This window comes from Sturnira hondurensis, unplaced genomic scaffold, assembly GCF_014824575.4.
Source record: "Sturnira hondurensis isolate 20B ecotype Veracruz unplaced genomic scaffold, ASM1482457v3 Scaffold0019433, whole genome shotgun sequence".
NCBI classification, from domain to species: Eukaryota; Metazoa; Chordata; class Mammalia; order Chiroptera; family Phyllostomidae; genus Sturnira; species Sturnira hondurensis.
This window is the reverse complement of record NW_028092064.1, coordinates 1,430,312-1,448,622: the sequence shown is the minus strand read 5'-3', so window position 1 is coordinate 1,448,622 and position 18,311 is coordinate 1,430,312. Positions and strand designations below refer to the sequence as shown.

At 43.2% G+C, this 18,311-nt stretch overlaps 1 protein-coding gene across 1 annotated transcript; it reads left to right on the top strand.

The window, feature by feature from the left end:
* The first annotated feature begins 874 nt into the window (after positions 1-874).
* On the top strand, positions 875-18,184 carry MTCH2 (mitochondrial carrier 2). Its single transcript, XM_037027925.1, has 13 exons — positions 875-1,051; positions 3,165-3,249; positions 3,404-3,510; positions 6,785-6,811; positions 7,004-7,063; positions 8,939-8,996; positions 9,262-9,313; positions 9,699-9,758; positions 11,116-11,209; positions 12,109-12,156; positions 12,838-12,905; positions 15,006-15,081; positions 16,764-18,184. The coding sequence occupies exons 1-13, from the start codon at positions 965-967 to the stop codon at positions 16,848-16,850; spliced, it is 909 nt and encodes a 302-aa protein (XP_036883820.1). The 5' UTR covers positions 875-964; the 3' UTR covers positions 16,851-18,184.
* The last annotated feature ends 127 nt before the right edge of the window (positions 18,185-18,311 follow it).

Here is an 18,311-nt window from a genome sequence, read left to right as displayed (position 1 = left end):
CCAGTTCTTAAAAAATCTTTTCCAGTACACAATTCCACTTAATGCTCAATAACCCTGAGATGTAGGTACTAGTGTTACTCTTTAATATAGATGCAAAACCTGAAAACAAAAGAATGATTTCTGAATCACTTGGATAGAAGAAAAAAACAGGATCTAAATAAATGTCTCCTACTTCATTCTGTGTCATGCTGGGTTGGTGGCTGAAGCAGGAAGGAGAATGCCTTTTCCTTTTTGCCTCTAATAGCCTGTAGCCTGATGGGCACTATTTGTTCATTCATGAGCACCTCTTACATGCTAGGCTGAATACACAATGAAAAAGGCTGTTGGTTCCTGAACTCACAGAGCTCATATCCTAGAGGAGGAGACAGACAGATAAAATGAAACGATATGTGCTGCAGAACGATATACTAGGAAATAAGAGATCAGAGAAGGCACTGCTGAAACGCTAACATTAACTGAATGCATGAATAGCAACCTACTGAGAGACCTCAAACTTGCATAGTTTTTGGTGGCCATTAGATTTTTTTCATAGTTCTGACACTAAATGCCCTTTGAACCTTTTGTTGCTGATGCAAAGCGCAGAGGAGAGGCATAAGGAAAACTCTTTCAATTATTATTCTCCTGACCTTGTCTTGACTCTCAGGGTCACCCACACCCCAAGACTACACCCATTCTTCTTCCCGGTGCTTCCTGCCTGCGCAGGCGCAAAACAAACTGCCTGTCCTAGTGGAGGGCGCGGATCTCACCATCGACGCATGCGCCCAGACCCCTACGCGGGCGCTCGAGCTCTTGCCGTTTCTCAGGGCGGGGTGGAGGGTGGGGACTGGGCGGAGAGGCGCGCGCCGGTGTGCGCCTGCGTGCACGCGCGTGGGCGGGCCAGAGAAGCTGAAGGCCGGGGCACGTGATCCGGGGCTGGCTTCGTGGCTTGGTGGTTCGGTCTGTCTGTCGGTCCGCGGGTGCCATCATGGCGGACGCGGCCAGCCAGGTGCTCCTGGGCTCGGGTCTCACCATCTTGTCCCAGCCGCTCATGTACGTGAAGGTTCTCATCCAGGTATGAGTTGTCGCCATCCCCTTCCCCACCAGGCGCCCTCTGCGGTCGCCGCCCCAGCTGTTTGGCCTTCAGCCCCAGGAGATGCTGCTGCTTAGCTACCCTGTCTTTTCCCGCAGGGGCAACTTCCACCGCCCGCCGCCCGCCGCCCGCCCCCTGCCTGCGGGCGTGCTCGAGCTCTGGCCCCTCCGCCGAGCAGTGCGGCCCGCTCCATTCCCCGTAGCCAACTGCCGCCGAGTCCTGCCCGGTGGCGCCTCTGAACTTTTTTTCTTTCCTGAGGTTGATCTTGGCTGGTCGCCACCAAGAGCTTCCCAAACCTACTCTTCGCCCCTCTGAAATTAGCATTCACCTCCTTCCCCGCCTCAAACTCAGGACACAAAATCTGTTGAAACTTGGAATTAGAGGGGAACCAACATTTTATTACCATTATTTTTATTTATTTATTTATTTTGCTACTGTTACTGCTGCTATTCTGTCTGTTCCGAGATTTTAGCACCAGATACCCAGATAAACACAGGAGCGCATTCAGAAATGATAATGAAGTGGTGGCCGAGTCAAATTTCTGAAGGATACCCTCGGCGCCCTCAACGACAGCAGCCCATGTGGCTCCTGACAGTGAAAATCACATCTGTCTGAGCTGGAAATCAGTTCAGCTGAGTTTTAGCTTGTTTAAGCATGTGTTACTTTCTAATCTTCCGTAAAGTGATTCTTAAATGGCATGTTATAATCACAGGCAAGTAGGCCAGTTTTAGTGATAAACTGATAGGTAGTAAATGCAGTTGTCTTTGTAAATTTCTCTGTGATGAGCAGGTCATTCATTTTTTAAACCTTTGTTGAAAGTTGACGTAATTACATCATGCATTGCTCCAAGGAAAGGAGCGGCTTTTTGGAAGCCCTCCTGTCTACACAAAACACCTGTCAAAAATATGCAACACACTAGGGAGGACCACATTTCTTATTCTTGAGTTGATGCTAATCCAAATTAAGTTATTTCAACCAAGAACAAAGACTTTGATTGGATTGAAAAGTATACTGTGTTGCCTAAACCAAAATTGGCACATTTGTAGCTACACAGTATCTGTGCGGGTCGCATGTTGTAGTGAAGCTACTGTGAGCCCATTGGTAAGTACTTTACCATAAGGTTCTCCAGTGGCAGTCAAAGCTTTATGTGTTTTCAAGTGTCTCGGGGGTTTCGGTGAAATTCCCAGATGCACAGTTGTTTGGGTTTTGTTTTTTTTTAAAGTTTTTATTTATTTTTAGAGAGCGGGGAAGGGAGAGAAAGAGAGGGAGAGAAACATCAATGTGTGGTTGCCTCTCACATGCCCCCTACTGGGGGCCCAGCCCACAACCCAGGCATGTGCCCTGACTCTGAATCAAAGCAGTGATCCTTTGGTTCACAGGCCAGCACTCAGTCAGTCCACTAAGCCACACCAGCCAGGGCTCAGATACTCAGTTTTTGAAAACAGTTGTACAGTGACACTTTCAGGGAGCTCAGTTGGTAGTTATTTAATTGAGCAGGTTAACAATCCGCAGCAGAGCTCAAACTGTGCCCTACTGTGTTTTCATTCTCTCAGGTATCTCTTCAGTACTAAAAAGACTCAACTGTAGAAATAACATGATAGTCATTAACTCTAAAATGCCCTTCATTAGACTGTTAATGGCAGTCTGCTCTTTAACATAGTCTTAGTTTATAATTATTTCCCAAGTCAGTTTTCCAGCTATGTCTGCATTTGCCTGCTGAGTGTTTTATCTTAGCAAAATGAGAAGACTCTATGTCCAGCTGTATGAAATGTGCTAGATCTTCTTCAGAAAATATTGTTGAACTCGTCAGTAAATATTTGCCTTCCTAACACAAAGTTCCCTTATTCTGTTTGATGTTAATCTGTCTCAGCTAAGTAGCTTACTTTATATAATTTGAACCAAAAGAAAATCAGTCTTATCAGTTGACAAAAGAAAAACTGACAGGGATGATGCTTCATCATTGCCTTGGAAAACATACACTGCATTTTAACTTGTGTTAAATATTAACCCTAATTTTGTTCTTAATTCAAGACCTTGCAACCAAGGCATTCATGGGAGTATTGCTTAGTATTGATATATTCTCTTGTTTTGAAAGGTGGGATATGAACCTCTTCCTCCAACAGTAGGGCGAAATATTTTTGGGCGGCAAGTATGTCAACTTCCTGGTCTCTTTTCTTATGGTAAGTGTCTTTGATTTATTTGGAATTGGGTGGCATTGAGAATCATGATGGGCAGAAGTTACTGAAAGAAAATATAGAGAAAACATGTTTTCTTGAAATATCTGTGTTACCATTTTCTTCAACTAGAATTTCAACCTTTGACTTGTTTTTTTAGCTCAGTACATTGCCAGCATCGATGGGAAGCGTGGGTTGTTCACAGGCCTGACTCCAAGACTGTGTTCAGGAGTTCTGGGGACTGTGGTCCATGGCAAAGTTTTACAGGTAAAAACATCAGATAATCCCCCCACAGGTTTAGATTATCTCTTTTTTTAAGATTTTATTTTTAGAGAGAAGAGAAGGGAATGAGAAAGAGAGGGAGAGAAACATCAATGTGTGGTTGCCTCTCATGCACCCCACCACGGCCGACCTGGCCTACAACCCAGGAATGTGCCCTGACTGGGAATCAAATCGGCAGCCCTTTGGTTTACAGCCTGCACTCAATCCGTAGAGCTAAACCAGGCAGGGCTGGACGGTCTTTTATGTAGTTTGTTCTACTGATCACAAGCAATTACAAAGATATATTTATAACCAGGGCCTTTCTTTATCTACGTAAACATTTACGTGAAATGCCCATTCTTAATTCTTTCCTGGGGAGCAAGGAGAATTTGTGCAAAATGAAGTAACTGATTTTGATATACACAGTCTTCTTCCTCTGAACTAGTTGTTCTGAGCAGACATTAAATACACTTATTTGATCTCCTTATAGCTTAGTTTATTTATGTGAAGGAGGAAGGAAGCTGATTGGAACATTTTTTCTTTCCAAAGTTATTTTCTTCTCCTTTCTAGAGTTAACCTCTAGTAAAATGATTTCTGTTACAAATATATCTTGAACAACAACAAAAAGAACAAGATGAAAGTCAGGGTAATGTTTATCTGTGGGGAGAGGGAGAGAAGGAGGTACCAGTGCATGGGGGTTCTGGGTACAAAAAATTATTTTCCTTGACCTGGATGGTGAGTATGTGATATTTGCCTTTTCATTATTGATTGCATTGTGCATTTCTGTTTTGTACACTGTTTTCATACCTGTGTTGTATTTGCATAAATTTGCAATTTTTTTAAAGCTATTATTTATTTTTAGAGAGACAGGAAGGGAAGGAGAAAGAGAGAAGCATCAAATCAATTGGTTACCTCTCACACACCCCCAACTGGGGGCCTGGCCACAACCCAGGCATGTGCTCTGACTGGGAATCGAACCAGTGACCTTTTGGTTCACAAGCCAGTACTCTGTCCACTGAGCCATACCAGCCAGGGATGAAAGTTGTTGTTTTTTTTAAACCTCGCTAAAGTATACATCAACTACAGGGTAGTGGTTACTTTTGGGAAGGGGAGGCGAGGGTGGAATTTAGCTATATTTATGGCAATTTATTTATTTATTTATTTATCTATCTATCTTTAGAGAGGGAGAGAGATATCAATGTATGGTTGCCTTTCGTGCGTCCCCTGCTGGCAGTTGGCCTGCAGGGAACTGGCCTGCAACCCAGGCATGTGCCCTGACTGGGAATCAAACCGCGATCCTCTGGTTCGCAGGCCTGTGCTCAATCCACTGAGCTACGCCAGCCAGGGCTATGGCATTTTATTTTTTAAAAAGCAAGAAATCTTAAGCAAAAAGATAAAAATGTTAACATCTGTTTAACCTTGGTGGTAGATATGTAAGTGAATTATTTTCTTAATTTTTTTATGTGGTTGAAATATAATGTTTTTAAAAACATCAAAGTACATTTCTTTTTTTAGAGATATTTTTGTTTTGCCAGCTTTTAACTTCAAATGCTAAAACATAATTTTGATTGTAGTGGTTTTTCAGTCGCATCGATTACAGTGTAGGTCAGACATCATTGCCTTTTGCTGTATTTATAAAGGTGTTATGAATACAGATTCTGTGCCATTTAGAACAGTCCGTGGGAAGGTTGTTCAGCATGAGTATGGTTGAGAATATAAAACTGATGGGATTTCTTCATGCATTATTGTCTCCCGCTGGCACCAAGGGTGTTATCATCTGTGTTATAAATGAGAAATGTATATGCTGACCAAATATGTATAACACTTTCAACCTGTATAATATATCAGATGTGCTAAATTTCAAATGATTACTAGCTGCTTATTCAATTAGTACTCAGCACGACCTCCTTGTACTTTTTTAGGCTTTAACAGTTGCCCCAGTTCTAATCCTGCATCATATGATGAACAAATCATGATCTTGCTAAATAGTTGCATGATTTATGTGGCTTAGGTGCTTTTCAGCCTTCATTGCTGTGAACTGGAGAGGTTTTTCAGTTCGTTCCTCACACGGAAATTGTTTCACCCTTCAGTTCTTTTCTTTTTATAATTTTGGACAGTTTCCATTACTATGTCTTTTTTTTTCCTCTTTAAATATTTTATTTATTTATTTTTAGAGAGGAGAAGGGAAGGAGAAAGAGAAAGAAAAACATCAATGTGTAGTTGCCTCTTGCGCACCCCCTATTGGGAAACTGGCCTGCAACCCAGGCATGTGCCCTGACTGGGAATGGAACCGGCAACCCTTTGGTTCGCAGCCTGAGCTCAATCCACTGAGCTACACCAGCCGGGGCTCTTTTTCTTTTTTAAAAGATTTTATTTATTTATTTTTAGAGAGAAGGGAAGTGAGGGAGAAAGAGAGAAAGAAACATGGATGTAAGAGAGAAACATCAGTCAGTTGCCCCTTGTATGTACCCAGACTGGGGACTAAACCTGCAACTCAGGTACACGCCCTGACCGGAAATCAAACTGGCGACCTTTGGCTTTGAGGAGTGAAGCCCAATTAACTGAGACACGCTGGTCAGGGCTCTTGCCCCTGATCTTTAAAAACATAATTCTTTTTACAAAAGAAAGTGATTCTACTTTTTTAATCTGGCATCACTAGGAACTTCATTGTCTGGTTCTTTCATTTTACCTGCCCTCTCTGTGGTTCTGATGTAACATTTCCCCTCTCAGTATAGCCTTCCCTCTAGTAGTATTCACATCCTCTTCTCTGATACAGGGGAAAATCTCCTACTTGTTGTGGAAATAGATACAGAAGGCAAAGTGGGGCGATCCCGGCTATTCAAGCTGAGCCCTGATTCTCTGTTCTTTTGTGCATTGAAGGAAAGAGTCTCGCCCTAATTTGGTGTTGGTCCTGCTTTTTCCATAAAAAAGCCGTGAGGTTTTTTCCATCGCCTTAGTGCTAGGTTATGTTTTTACTGATTTGTTTTCTATTTAATGTATGTTTTGTAGGTGATGTTCTTGGATATTTACTTTCCTTTTTCTTGTAGATAAGAGTTCTCGTGAGCATTTGCTCATCCCTTCAGCTGACCAGTATGTTAAACTTCACAACAAAACTGTCTTAGAGATACTTACTTAAAATTAACTAATTAGAAGGTAATTGGAGATTTACAGCAAAAATAAAATCAACCAGCTTTTAACAACGGTTTTTATCTTATGTCTTCTCTCAGTGATACTGTGACAGCCCTAATTGTCCCTTCTTTTCATTTCTCTTCCTTGGCAGCGTTACCAGGACAGTGACAAGGTTGAGGTAGGTCGGAGCTGGTCTGCACGCGTGGGACCCTTTCCCTGGCGGTTGCTGCTCTTCGCCCTCTTTAGGAGAAGGGACAGGCAGTCAGTTTCCCTTTCACCTCCCTGAGTGTTGACATAGAGGGTGGGCTCCTGTCTGAACAGTTCTATTTAAAACCATCAAAATATCTGTCTTCTTTTATTTGGTTTCCAGGAGTTAGGTCCTGGAAATGTACAGAAAGAAGTCTCTTCCTTTGACCGAGTTATCAAGGAGGTAAGAGATGTTCTGTCCCTTGCCATTTTCCTAAATCAGAGGGTGTGCGGTGTGGCTGTGGTAGAATCGGGATCCTTGGGCCTGTGTGTGCGGTTTCTGTTCCAAGTGAAATTTAACCTTCAGTGTACCTGGGGCTTTCCTGTATGTGTAACATAAAAAAGAGGGAGTGGAACAGCTTTGCTTGCTATTTGGAATAGATGCGTTGCGAGGAAACTCATTTTGCCCACTCATTTTGTTTCTCTTTTTATAGATTTTACTTATTTTTTTAGAGAGAGGGAAGGGAGGGCAAATGAGAAGGAGAGGAACATTAGTTGGTTGCCTCTTGTACACACTGTCTTCCAGAGACCAAAGCCACAACCCCAGGCACGTGCCAGGACCAGGAATCAAACTGGCAGCCTCTCGCTTTGTCAGAGGACACCCAGCCAACTCAGCCACACCAGTCAGAGCTCATTTGATCTTTAAAATTGAAGTGGTTTCTACTGAAAGTCTTCCGGTAGAGTAGAAATCCTCTGGTACAGAAGTGTTAAAGTAGTGGCCAGACCCTTTGTGTTTAGGTATTATGTACCCAGAAGTGCTTTTAGGACATTATTCTGGCTTTGGACTATTCCTCGTTACCCATTTCTCACTCTCGTATCCTGCCATGGGAGTTAGTTTCATTCCTGATGCTCACTTAAGTACTACTTACTTACTTATTTATCATTCCTGATACTTAAAAGCCATTGATGGCTTTTAGAAGTATTTTTATTCCTTAGTCTTTACCTTGTCTAATTGTCTTTAGTGACTTCATAATTTTCTATCAAATGCTGTCATCTAAAATATATATTCTAAAACCTTACTAAGATGAATCAACTTGGTTTTTTATAAATTTTTATGAATTGAATTTATTTAAAAGTAAATGTATTATTTATTTAAAAGTAAATGTATTAGACATTTCATATTTTTTTAAAGATTTTATTTACTTATTTTTAGAGGGGAAGGGTCAAGGAAAGAGAAGAAGAGAAATATCGATGTATGGTTGCCTTTTGCATGCCCTCTTCCCGAGACCTGGCCCACAACCCAGGCATGGGCATGTGCCCTGACTGGAATCGAACCAGCGACCCCTTGGTTTGCAGGCCAGCACTCAGTCCACTTAGCCACACCAGCCAGGGCTGTTTTCTTAACTTTAGTTAGCCCATCCTGTACCATAGGATATTTTCAGGATGACTGCTGGAAGAGGACTAAGGAATGTCTTAACCAAGTGATCGAAGATAATGTTTAAATGCAAAAAAAGAGTGATAGACCTACTCTGTTTATAACTACCTCCAAGTATTGTAATTTAATTTTCTTTACTACCTTTTTATGGAGTCCTATAGAGAGAAAGATAAATACAGCAGCTCTGAGATAACTGCAGGGCTGTAGGGTTGTGTTCAAAACCCAAGTCAAAGTCCTCTCCTCACAGAGGTGTCAGTGCAGGTACAAGTGAGCCTGACGTTTGTCTAGTGCGTCAGAGCCTCTGAGGTCACTCACAACGTGAGAGCGACCCCATAATCTGACTCCAGGCCTCACAGTTTTATTCCCACTCAGTGACTGTTTGCTGGTGACCCTCCCTGTTTCTTTGCATTTGTTTTTCTTGCCGATAAAATTGAGAAGATCACAGAAATCTTTGCAGAGAAATTTTGAGAAGTAACTATAACAGAAGTGAAATCCATGAGTGACAAGTATGATAGAATGACACTGTGTCTGTTGTACACCTTCAGGCTACTTCCTCTTCCTGACCCAGGGGCGGGGTGCTGTGTCACTCACTTCCTTACTCCACAGCACCCACCCACCTTGCGTCTCCCAGGGATCCGGGTATCATTTATTTAGATCTCAGAAGTGTGTGTTGATTGTTTCTAGACAACACGAGAGATGATGGCTCGTTCTGCCGCTACCCTCATCACACATCCCTTCCACGGTACGTGAGCAGTTGGTAACTGAAATGCGATTCCTTACTGTACTTTTACCGCACGGCCCCTCCTGGCAGCTGGGGTGGTTGACTTGGGGGTTCCGTGAGGTGCCTTGCCTGGGCATTTTTGTTTGCTTACATGTTTTGGCTTTTATGCAGTTTATCCACATAGCAAACTGTCTTTTGTGAGTTAGAAAAAAAACTATTTATTTTTTTAGGTCTATCAAAATTTATCTCATGTAGTTTTAAAAATTCTTCTCTCTGTGTTCTGTAGTGATCACTCTGAGATCCATGGTACAATTCATTGGCAGAGAATCCAAGTACTGGTAAGTGTTTCTGTTTTCAAGTATTCAAGATATGTTGAAGCCAAAGTATTAAAATTAAAGTGCTTTATATTGTTATGTTACCTCAGAGTTTACAGAATAAATTCATATCTTACGTCGTTTGATCTGCATGAAAACCAGTAAATAGAAGGGGTTTCAAAATAAGTTACAGAGCCACTGACGCTAAAACTCCCACTGACCCCATGTGGTTACACCCTCAGAACATCTCCACTGCTGTGTCCAAATGCAACTGTCTTTGCAGAGTGCGGGTGGTAGAAGGGGTGGGGGGATGTAGGTTTGACCTTGTCAAAAGTGATAATTGAACATTTTTTTTAAATAGCTTCAAAATAACCTTAACGTATTTTACCTTTCCTTCCTCTGTTCCCAGTGGGCTTTGTGACTCCATAGTAACCATCTATCGGGAAGAGGGCATGCTGGGATTTTTTGCGTGAGTAAATTGCAGTTTGTGGGTGTGATTTTTGTAAGTAGAGAGCTTTAATGAAAATAAGGACATGACTCTTTATTTAGTCCTTGAGGAAAATGTACTTTCATGTTAAGCTCTATTTAGACCCAGCTAGCTTAGATCCCAGACTTTTGCTTCTGGTTATCTAAAACATTTTAAATGAGAGTTTTGTTTGTTTTTCTAACGAATGAACTCATTCCAAGTTTCTACCCTTATAGTAAGTTTCCAATACGTACCGTTGATACAATAAGGAAAATTAATTTTTGAAGAAGGGGGAAATCATCTAACATGTAGCTTCCTTATCCTGAGAGGATATGTTTTTGTAAGGCTGTATGAAGTCCCTGGGATTTACTTTGGAAGAATTTAAGGCTGCTACCCTTGTTTTTTAATAGTAATAAAAACTTCATTATTAAGTAAATGATCCTTTTTATTTTTTGAATGTTTCTACATAATTGATTTTATTCATGCATCATAAATACTCTGGAAGATGGGCAGAACAGCCACTTGTTGTTCTCATTTTATTTTATTTATTTTTTAAAGATTTTATTTATTTATCTTTAGAGGGGAAGGGAAGGAGAGAGGGAGAGAAATATCAATGTATGGTTGCTTCTCGTGGGTCCCCTGCTGGGAACTGGCCTGCAACCTGGACATGTGCCCTGACTGGGAATCGAACCGTGGTTGTTCGGTTCACAGGCCCACACTCAATCCACTGAGCTACACCAGCCAGGGCTATTTTTCTCATTTTAGAGATTAAAAAATACAGATGCTCTGGGATGTTCATTTGCTGCTGATTATAGAGCCGATAGGGAACGGAAGTGACATTTGGTCCCTGGTCTTCTGTCTGTGGGGTAGTGTCCACCCCACTACTCCATGCTGCCTCGCCCAGGTCACCATGACTCCCGAAACGGGTTTTTATATCCCTCACCCATATCTGGGTTTGGGCCATTCTCATTCTGTAGTTTTTCTCATCCTTGCCCTGCCAAGTTTGAATATCAAATACAGTTTAGTGGAAACCGTATTTAAGCCTCTTCTCCAGAGTGGGCAAATTTTGGGCCTCCCTGCTTACAGTTATTAATAGTAAGGTGAGCCATTGGCCATAGCTTGGCAGTAGAGCTGACCTGCATTTTAAAAAGGATTGAAATCATTAGAGGTAAGCCTCAAGTACAGTTGTGTATCCACTAGAACAAACTAGTTATGAGGGCTGGCTTCTGGTATTCGATGTCTTTTCAGTGTTCTGGAATGTTTTGAAAGCTCTCATTCTTTGGGAAGTACTTCTGTGGAGTGGATTAACTTTTTACTGATCACATTTCTTCATTCTTATTTTTATTGATTCTTCATGCAGGGGTCTTATTCCTCGCCTCCTAGGTGACATCATTTCTTTGTGGCTCTGTAACTCACTGGCCTACCTCGTCAACACCTATGCACTGGACAATGGGGTAGGTCGGGGCCTGGGTGAGGTGTGTGGCTGCCGACCCGGCAGCTCGGTTAGCTTTAAAGTAAGATGGCAGTTCATTACGCACCTCATTGCAGAGGGAAACATCAGTCAAGGTTTCAGAGACTAACGAGACAGCCTGTCCTATCTACCGTACAGAGGTGCACCTGAAGAGCCCTAGGGTGCAGCGCAGTCAGCCCAGGAGAGCTATCTCGGTCTGTGTGCTGCAAGGGGGCCACCTCTTTATAGGCACCTAACGAGAGAGGACACCGGGAAGCAGGACAGTTGTATCGTGCATTCAGGGTGTTTTGTCTCATCTGGAGTGTTCGGGGGACCCCTCTATTGGGCTTTCTAGGAACCTCAGTCTGGGAGGTTTGGCAAATCAGCCTTTCCTGGAAGTAATGTTTCCCCTGCCCCAGCAGTCATGGGCCTCTTGGAACACAAGCAGCCCCACAGCATGGTGGGAGTAGAACTCACCCAGGAGCAGGACTGACTCTGTGTTGTAAGCTTTTTGAGTGGACAGCTGGGGGCACAGGAAGGTAGTGATTTGTCTCTCGGGTGTGGTGTAAATGTAGTGTCTGGGGATTGTATTTCCAGGACATGGGACTAGGTTACCAATCTCATCCTCTTTTGAAATCCGGAAGCCATTACATTTGTTCCTAAGCCATCTTAAAAATTCATTTACTATGGATTTGCTCATGTTCAGTCAGGTCAATCATTTGGACTCCTGCCTTTTTATGCTCATAATTAGCATTTTATGTTTTCACCCTTGAAGTTAAATTTCAAGCTGTCAAAGAACTAATAATTTAGAGATAGAATATATTGATATGTTTGGGGACAGTTAGCTGTTAATACCAGCTTACTCTTTTTACTCATTCTGATACAGGCTTTCTTCTGTTCCAGGTGTCCACCATGAATGAAATGAAAAGTTATTCCCAAGCTGTCACAGGAGTGAGTTTTTTTAAAAATCCTTTGACCTTCTAGGAATTGTTTTGATTTGTTTTAAATTTGGCCTGCATCATCACTGCTTTAAACACCCAGATGTTTCACAGGAAACTCAGATTTGTGCCTGTCTGTCAGTCTGGGCGGCACAGCGGTGGTGCCGACGAGCCCAGATTCTGTGCTAGTCGGCTCTCGGGGCCTTGGGGGCCTTTCTCAGCAGAACGCTGTCCCTGGTCTCGGGCCTGCCTCCCTGCTGCCCATGGGCCTGCAACAGAGAACCTCACACTCTGGAGCCACAGGAGTGCTCCAGCACTTGACCTTGGAAGGTGTTTCCATTGTCTTTGGAAGCATGCTTATGTTTTCTTACCTTCTTCAGGGCTGTTTTGAAATTATATTTAGTTATATTGCTTTTTCTCTAAAATATTATAGTCCAGTTTTATTTGAGGACTCAATCACAGAATACAAGAAGTCTGACCTTTAGTTAACATGTTAGCAGTGTAGTGGCATATTAAGAGAAGGGAGCATCTCCAGGCTCAAAAATGTATCTAGTCTTTCCTGGGATTCTGAGAAAGCAAACCAGTGTCAGAGGGTTGGACCACAGTGGCACTAGGCTGAGAGGGAGAAGGAAGAATAGAGTAAAGCAGACTGGGAATGGCCTAAGAGCCTACCTGCCTTTTTACTGTTTTACAGTTTTTTGCCAGCATGTTGACCTATCCCTTTGTGCTTGTCTCCAATCTCATGGCTGTCAACAACTGTGGGTAAGTGCTTTGCGTTTCTCAGCCTAGTAGTGTCTGCTCGTTTCCTGATGGTCCGGGCAGTCCTGGTAGAAACGTGGGGGCCAAAAGTACAGTTGGTGCTGTTGCTAGATTTCCTCTTTCCTTCTCTATGTGCCTGAGGGACCAACAGTGGTATTAATTTATGTCATAAGCAGCCACCTCATTACTTTCTTTATTTAAATATTTACTTTAGAAAGAGGAGAAGAGAGGGAGAAAAACATCAGCATTCAAGAAATACAAGCTCAGTTGCTTCTTGTGCGCCCCCAACTGGGGACCTGGCCCACAACCCAGGCCTGTGCCCTGACTGGGAGTCAGACTGGCAGCCCTTCACTTCACAGGCCAGAGCTCAATCCACTGAGTTACACCAGGCAGGGCTCATTTCGTTTTGGGAGTTTTGTTTTTTTTAAAGGCTTTATTTATTTTTAGAGGGGGGAAGGGAGAGAAACATCAATGTGTGGTTGCCTTTTGCATGCCCCCACTGGGGACCTGGCCTGCAATCCAGGTATGTGCCCTCACTAGGAATCAAACCGTGACCTGTTGGTTTGAAGGCTGGCACTCAGTCCACTGAGCCATCCCGGCCAGGGCTCATATCGTCTTTTGGAATAGGGAAAGGCATGAATAATATTTGTCAAGTACTTATATACACTTGCCAGTATAGGTCCTATTCTGAAAAGGGCAGGATAATTATCAAATTATTCTATTTTTACATTTTTCCTTTATTTTAAATCTCTCTTCTCTTTTTCTTGAAAGTTACAGAGGAGCCCTGGCCGGGGAGTTCAGTTGGTTAGAGTGTTACTACAATATGCAGAGATTACGGGTTTGATTTCCGCTCAGGTTACGTGCAAGAATCAACCAAGGCCCTGGCTGGTGTAGCTCAGTGGATTGAGCGCGGGCCTGTGAAGCAAAGGATCGCAGTTCGATTCCCAGTCAGGGCACATGCCCAGGTTGCAGGCCAGTCCCCAGCAGGGGACGCACTAGAAGCAACCATACATTGATATTTCTCTCCCTCTCTCCTTCCCTTCCCCTCTAAAGATAAATAAATAAAATCTAAAATAAACAATTAAAAAAAAAAGAATCCACCAAGGAGTGCGTAAATGAGTGAAAGAACACATCGATGTCTGTTTCTTTCTCTCCCTCTTTCCCTCTCTTCCTCTCTTCCTCTCTCCTCCCTCCCTCCCTCTCTCCTCCCTCCCTCTCTCCCTGTCCCCTTCTCCTCTCTCTCTAAAAACAGTGAAATAAAAAGTTACAAAAGGTATTTTCAGGGATTGAATAACAACCTATACCTTTTTTTCCTAGGGGGTTCGTGGAGGAAGTTTTAAAGAAAGGAAAATAGGAAGTTGGTCCATAGAAAGTTTCTTAACTTACCACTATATTGGGCAGGAGGGGTGGGTGGAGGTATGATGATGGACCCCACCGAGTTCCAGCCACTACAGGCCAGTGACCATTTGGAATTGGACAGGCTTTGCCCCTCAATTCGATTCAAAAAAACTGTCCCCGTGCAGTCCCTGCTGCAGCATACCATCGGACACGCGGGCCGCTGCTTTCCAACGAGACCACATGGGAAGCCAGGTGGAGTTTCGAGCGCAGCTGTCATATTTCATATCGTGCTGCACTGTTTTATGAGTGGCAGAGCAGCCGCCGTGTTTCAGCCCAGAGCATACTCGAAGGATGGGTTAACCACACTGTGGTGTCTGACAGTTTTTGGAGAGGAAGTGGTTATACCTGAGTAAGAGCAAGTAGTCACCACTCTTTCTTATCCATTGTTACATTTAGGTTCTTTTAAACACCATGTCACTTTTAAATCCCTCTTTCCTACTCTTCAGTCATGTAAGTGCTGCGTTCTAGAATTTCATGTGTCCACAAATTAAAAAGCTAGTCATTTTAGAAAATACCTAACTGATTGAAGGTTTTGTTTATTCACTGATTCAAAATCTAAAACATAAGGAAGGGGAAAATTTGTTAGAACTCAATTGCCTCTTGCGGAGACGTCGAGGCAGAAGAATGTTTTGACAGAGATTTACTGACCTCTCGAGAGAGTGTGTTGTACACTGATTTGCATGGCTCATCTTCTGTCTGTTTCAGGCTTGCTGGCGGGTGCCCTCCTTACTCCCCAGTGTATAATTCTTGGATAGATTGCTGGTGCACGCTGCAGAAAGAGGTACTTCTGTCATTGTCTCTCCTACTTTTGTCCCACCCCCAAATATATCTTACTCTTTTTGTTTTCATTTTTTCAAAAAATGTCACTGGAATCCGAGGTTAATTCTTGTAGCGTAGCTTTTAGCTACCAGTTGCCGTGCCCTCCACAGTGTTCCGAGTGTCGCTCTGGCACATGCTGACATGCTGCTTGGAAATCATCGGGGGGGTAATGAGGAAGCAGGATCCTAGACGAGACCCAGAAGCCGTTGAGTGATCATGTTCAAGTCACAGAGGCTCTGGGTAAATAGTTATCCTGGTTGTTCAAAGGATGGCCTTGGTTTCAGATTTCTGTTTCTCAGCCTCGCCTTTTGGTAACTTCTCAGACTCTCCTTGCATACTCAGATGCTCTCCTACAGTGTAGTGGAGAGGAACCGGAGAGAGAAGTTGTTTGTATTATTTGTTCACAATGACGTCGTTAGAGCTGGTCTCTGCTAGAGTCTTGTTAGTGCATGATTTGGTGCAGACTAGAGTTTATTGTTTGCTATTGCTGTGAGATACAGGCTTTATTAGGAGACAAAACAATGGCTGTGTGGTAAATTTAACACAGGATTGGCCATCAGTTTAAAGCTGTGAGTGGGAAGCACTTTCCTGGGACTGCAGAACAAAGTATGTGAGAAGCCCTTTGCTGCAGTACCTTGTGGCACTGGTGATACATAGGAGAAAGGCACCCATGCACAGAGCTCTGGCTTCCCCAGCCTGAAGTCAAGTGAAAAGGCCCAAGTGCATCTGTGGTCGATTTGGCTCAGTGTGCACGCCCAGCAAGACCCTCTGAATCCACGCTAGAGCTCTTGAGTGATTTTCAAACAGACCTACTATGAACGCTCTGGGTTTCAGTCTGAGTCTTATGCTCTCCTACTGTTATCCCAGTTTGAAAGGCCCCTCTTTCCCTACCTTCTAACTAACCCCCTTCTATAGTGAGAAAGCAGGTAGAAAATGTATTAGGGTGTGAGACGCCTTACCTAGGGAACAGTTGGTCCTGTAAATGCTTAAGGCAGCAGTAGATCTTGGCTAGAAATTTGCTGCATGTCTCAGGCGTCACGCTGAGAGCTTTCCACCTGTCAGCTCGTAATCGTCAGGGTGGCCATAGGAGGTAGGCACCAGGTTTTATTACCCCGCTTCACATAGGAAGAAGCGGCTTTGAGCAGTTAAGTGACACCAGTTACATGACTCAGGGCTGCACAGCCTGTGTTTGGAAGGGCTGGGTCTGCGTGCAGGCCTCTGACTGTGGTCTCCTCGGTTACGCTCACTCGCAGTTACTTTGCCTGGAGGGTTTTGAGTACTCCCTAACCACCCGGCCGTTCCACTAAAACTAAGTAAAAGCTAGCCCTTACTGATTGTTAGGACTGTTCTCAGCACTTGGTATGTATTGATAGCCCAGCTAGCAAGTGGCAGAGCCAGAATCCGAACCGGGCATCATCTCTGAATGAGAGAGTAACTTTTGCCTCACCCATGTGGCAAAATTGTAGTTCGTTCCACAGGAGCCCAGGTGAGTTGCAGGTACAAGTGGCTGCTCTGCGGTGCCAGCCCCGGTTTTGTCCCGCCCTTTAGTTACGTCCCCAGAAGCATCCAGTGGGACCCCTGCTGATTCAGACTGAGTGACCTCATTGCACACTAGATTTTATTTGTATTTATTTTTTTTTCCAGGGAAATATGAGCCGAGGAAATAGCTTGTTTTTCCGGAAGGTCCCCTTTGGGAAGACTTATTGTTGTGACCTGAGAATGTTAATTTGAAGATGTGGGACAGGGACAGTGACATTTCTATAGTCCCAGATGCACAGAATTATGGGAGAGAATGTTGATTTCTATAGTGTGGTGCGCGTTCTAAATAATCATTCAATCTTGGGAAAATGGACGTGTTTGGTGTCTGCCTTTTTTATTCTATTTCCCAGCCCAGCATAGTTTACCACTAATATTCCCTCTTTAGTTACTCTGAAATGGGACATTTTTGCTCCAGACCTCTCATTTTACTTACACAGAAGGAAAAAAGTTGCATTTTCTTAAAGATTGTCATGCAATTCAAGTCTTATTTAATTCAAAGCTCTGTAAAATGAAGAGTACAATCCCAAGAAGAGAAATAATTCCGTGAAACTTCAGAAAATTAGTAAGGCAAACTGTGTGGGAGGTCATGACCCTAACAACTCAGCAGCATCCACCGGAACCTGCCTCCCTCCCGTTGTATGCTTCTAAGCGTGTTTGACGAACCTGGCTCTCATATGTCATAAAAAGGACGATACATTGCTAAATTACCCTAGGAAATGGCTATGTGAGGCATGCACATCTTCCATCTATTGTTGCAAAGTGATAAATTGTTGCCAACAGCAGGAAAAAAGACAATGAGACAATGATAGAGAATAGACAAGATTTGGAAAGAAGCATAATGGCTTCCCCCCTCAAAAGAGATTCTGCCATTTAAAAGATGAAAAGCAAATACTGCAGCACCAGCCCCTTCTCGAAAAGCTACATGTTCGCCTATCCCTAAATGACATCTTTACACAGTTCTAATTGTATATACTCTTCAGTTTTGGTTTTGTTTTCTCTGTTGCAGAAGGTGAGTAGTTTGGTTTTCCTTCTGACACCCTTGGAAAGTGTCCTTGTGACTTCCTGTCAGGTGGTGCAGTCCACAGGGTCCTTTAGAGGGAAATGAATTTCAGCTCAAGCATAAAGCTTCTATTTACTCAGGACTTTTAAAAGCAGGTAAAATGCTCATGGAGATGAGAATGCATATGGTTTCAGGTATTTAAGTAATCCACTAGAATGTTGCCAAATGAGTAAGCACTTAATTCGCTGCTTCTCAGACCTCTCTAGCAAAGCAGCAGCCCCCTAACATGAGAGTGAGCATGCAGGGGCCTCCTTCCTCCTCCAGGGTTTAGCAATACAGCCTGAAGCTCGTGGATAGCTTACCTGGAAATGTCTCTGATGTCTCTTACTTTGTCTCCAAAAGTAATGTAAATTTTATATTCTATTCAATATTATATGCATTTGTTTAATATGAAATGTTTTGCATTACCCATCTTACCTCTCCCCCCAAGAAAATCTTCAAGTAAAGATGATCTAGGAAAACCTGCCATGTTCATTATCCTGTGGCTTCTGTGCTCTTACCCGCCTGCCTGTTCCTAGTTGAGTCTGATTGCGAGAACCAGTCTACCACCAGAGGGCACCAAGGCTTTGGTTTTTTTGGGGGAGGGGGTTGTT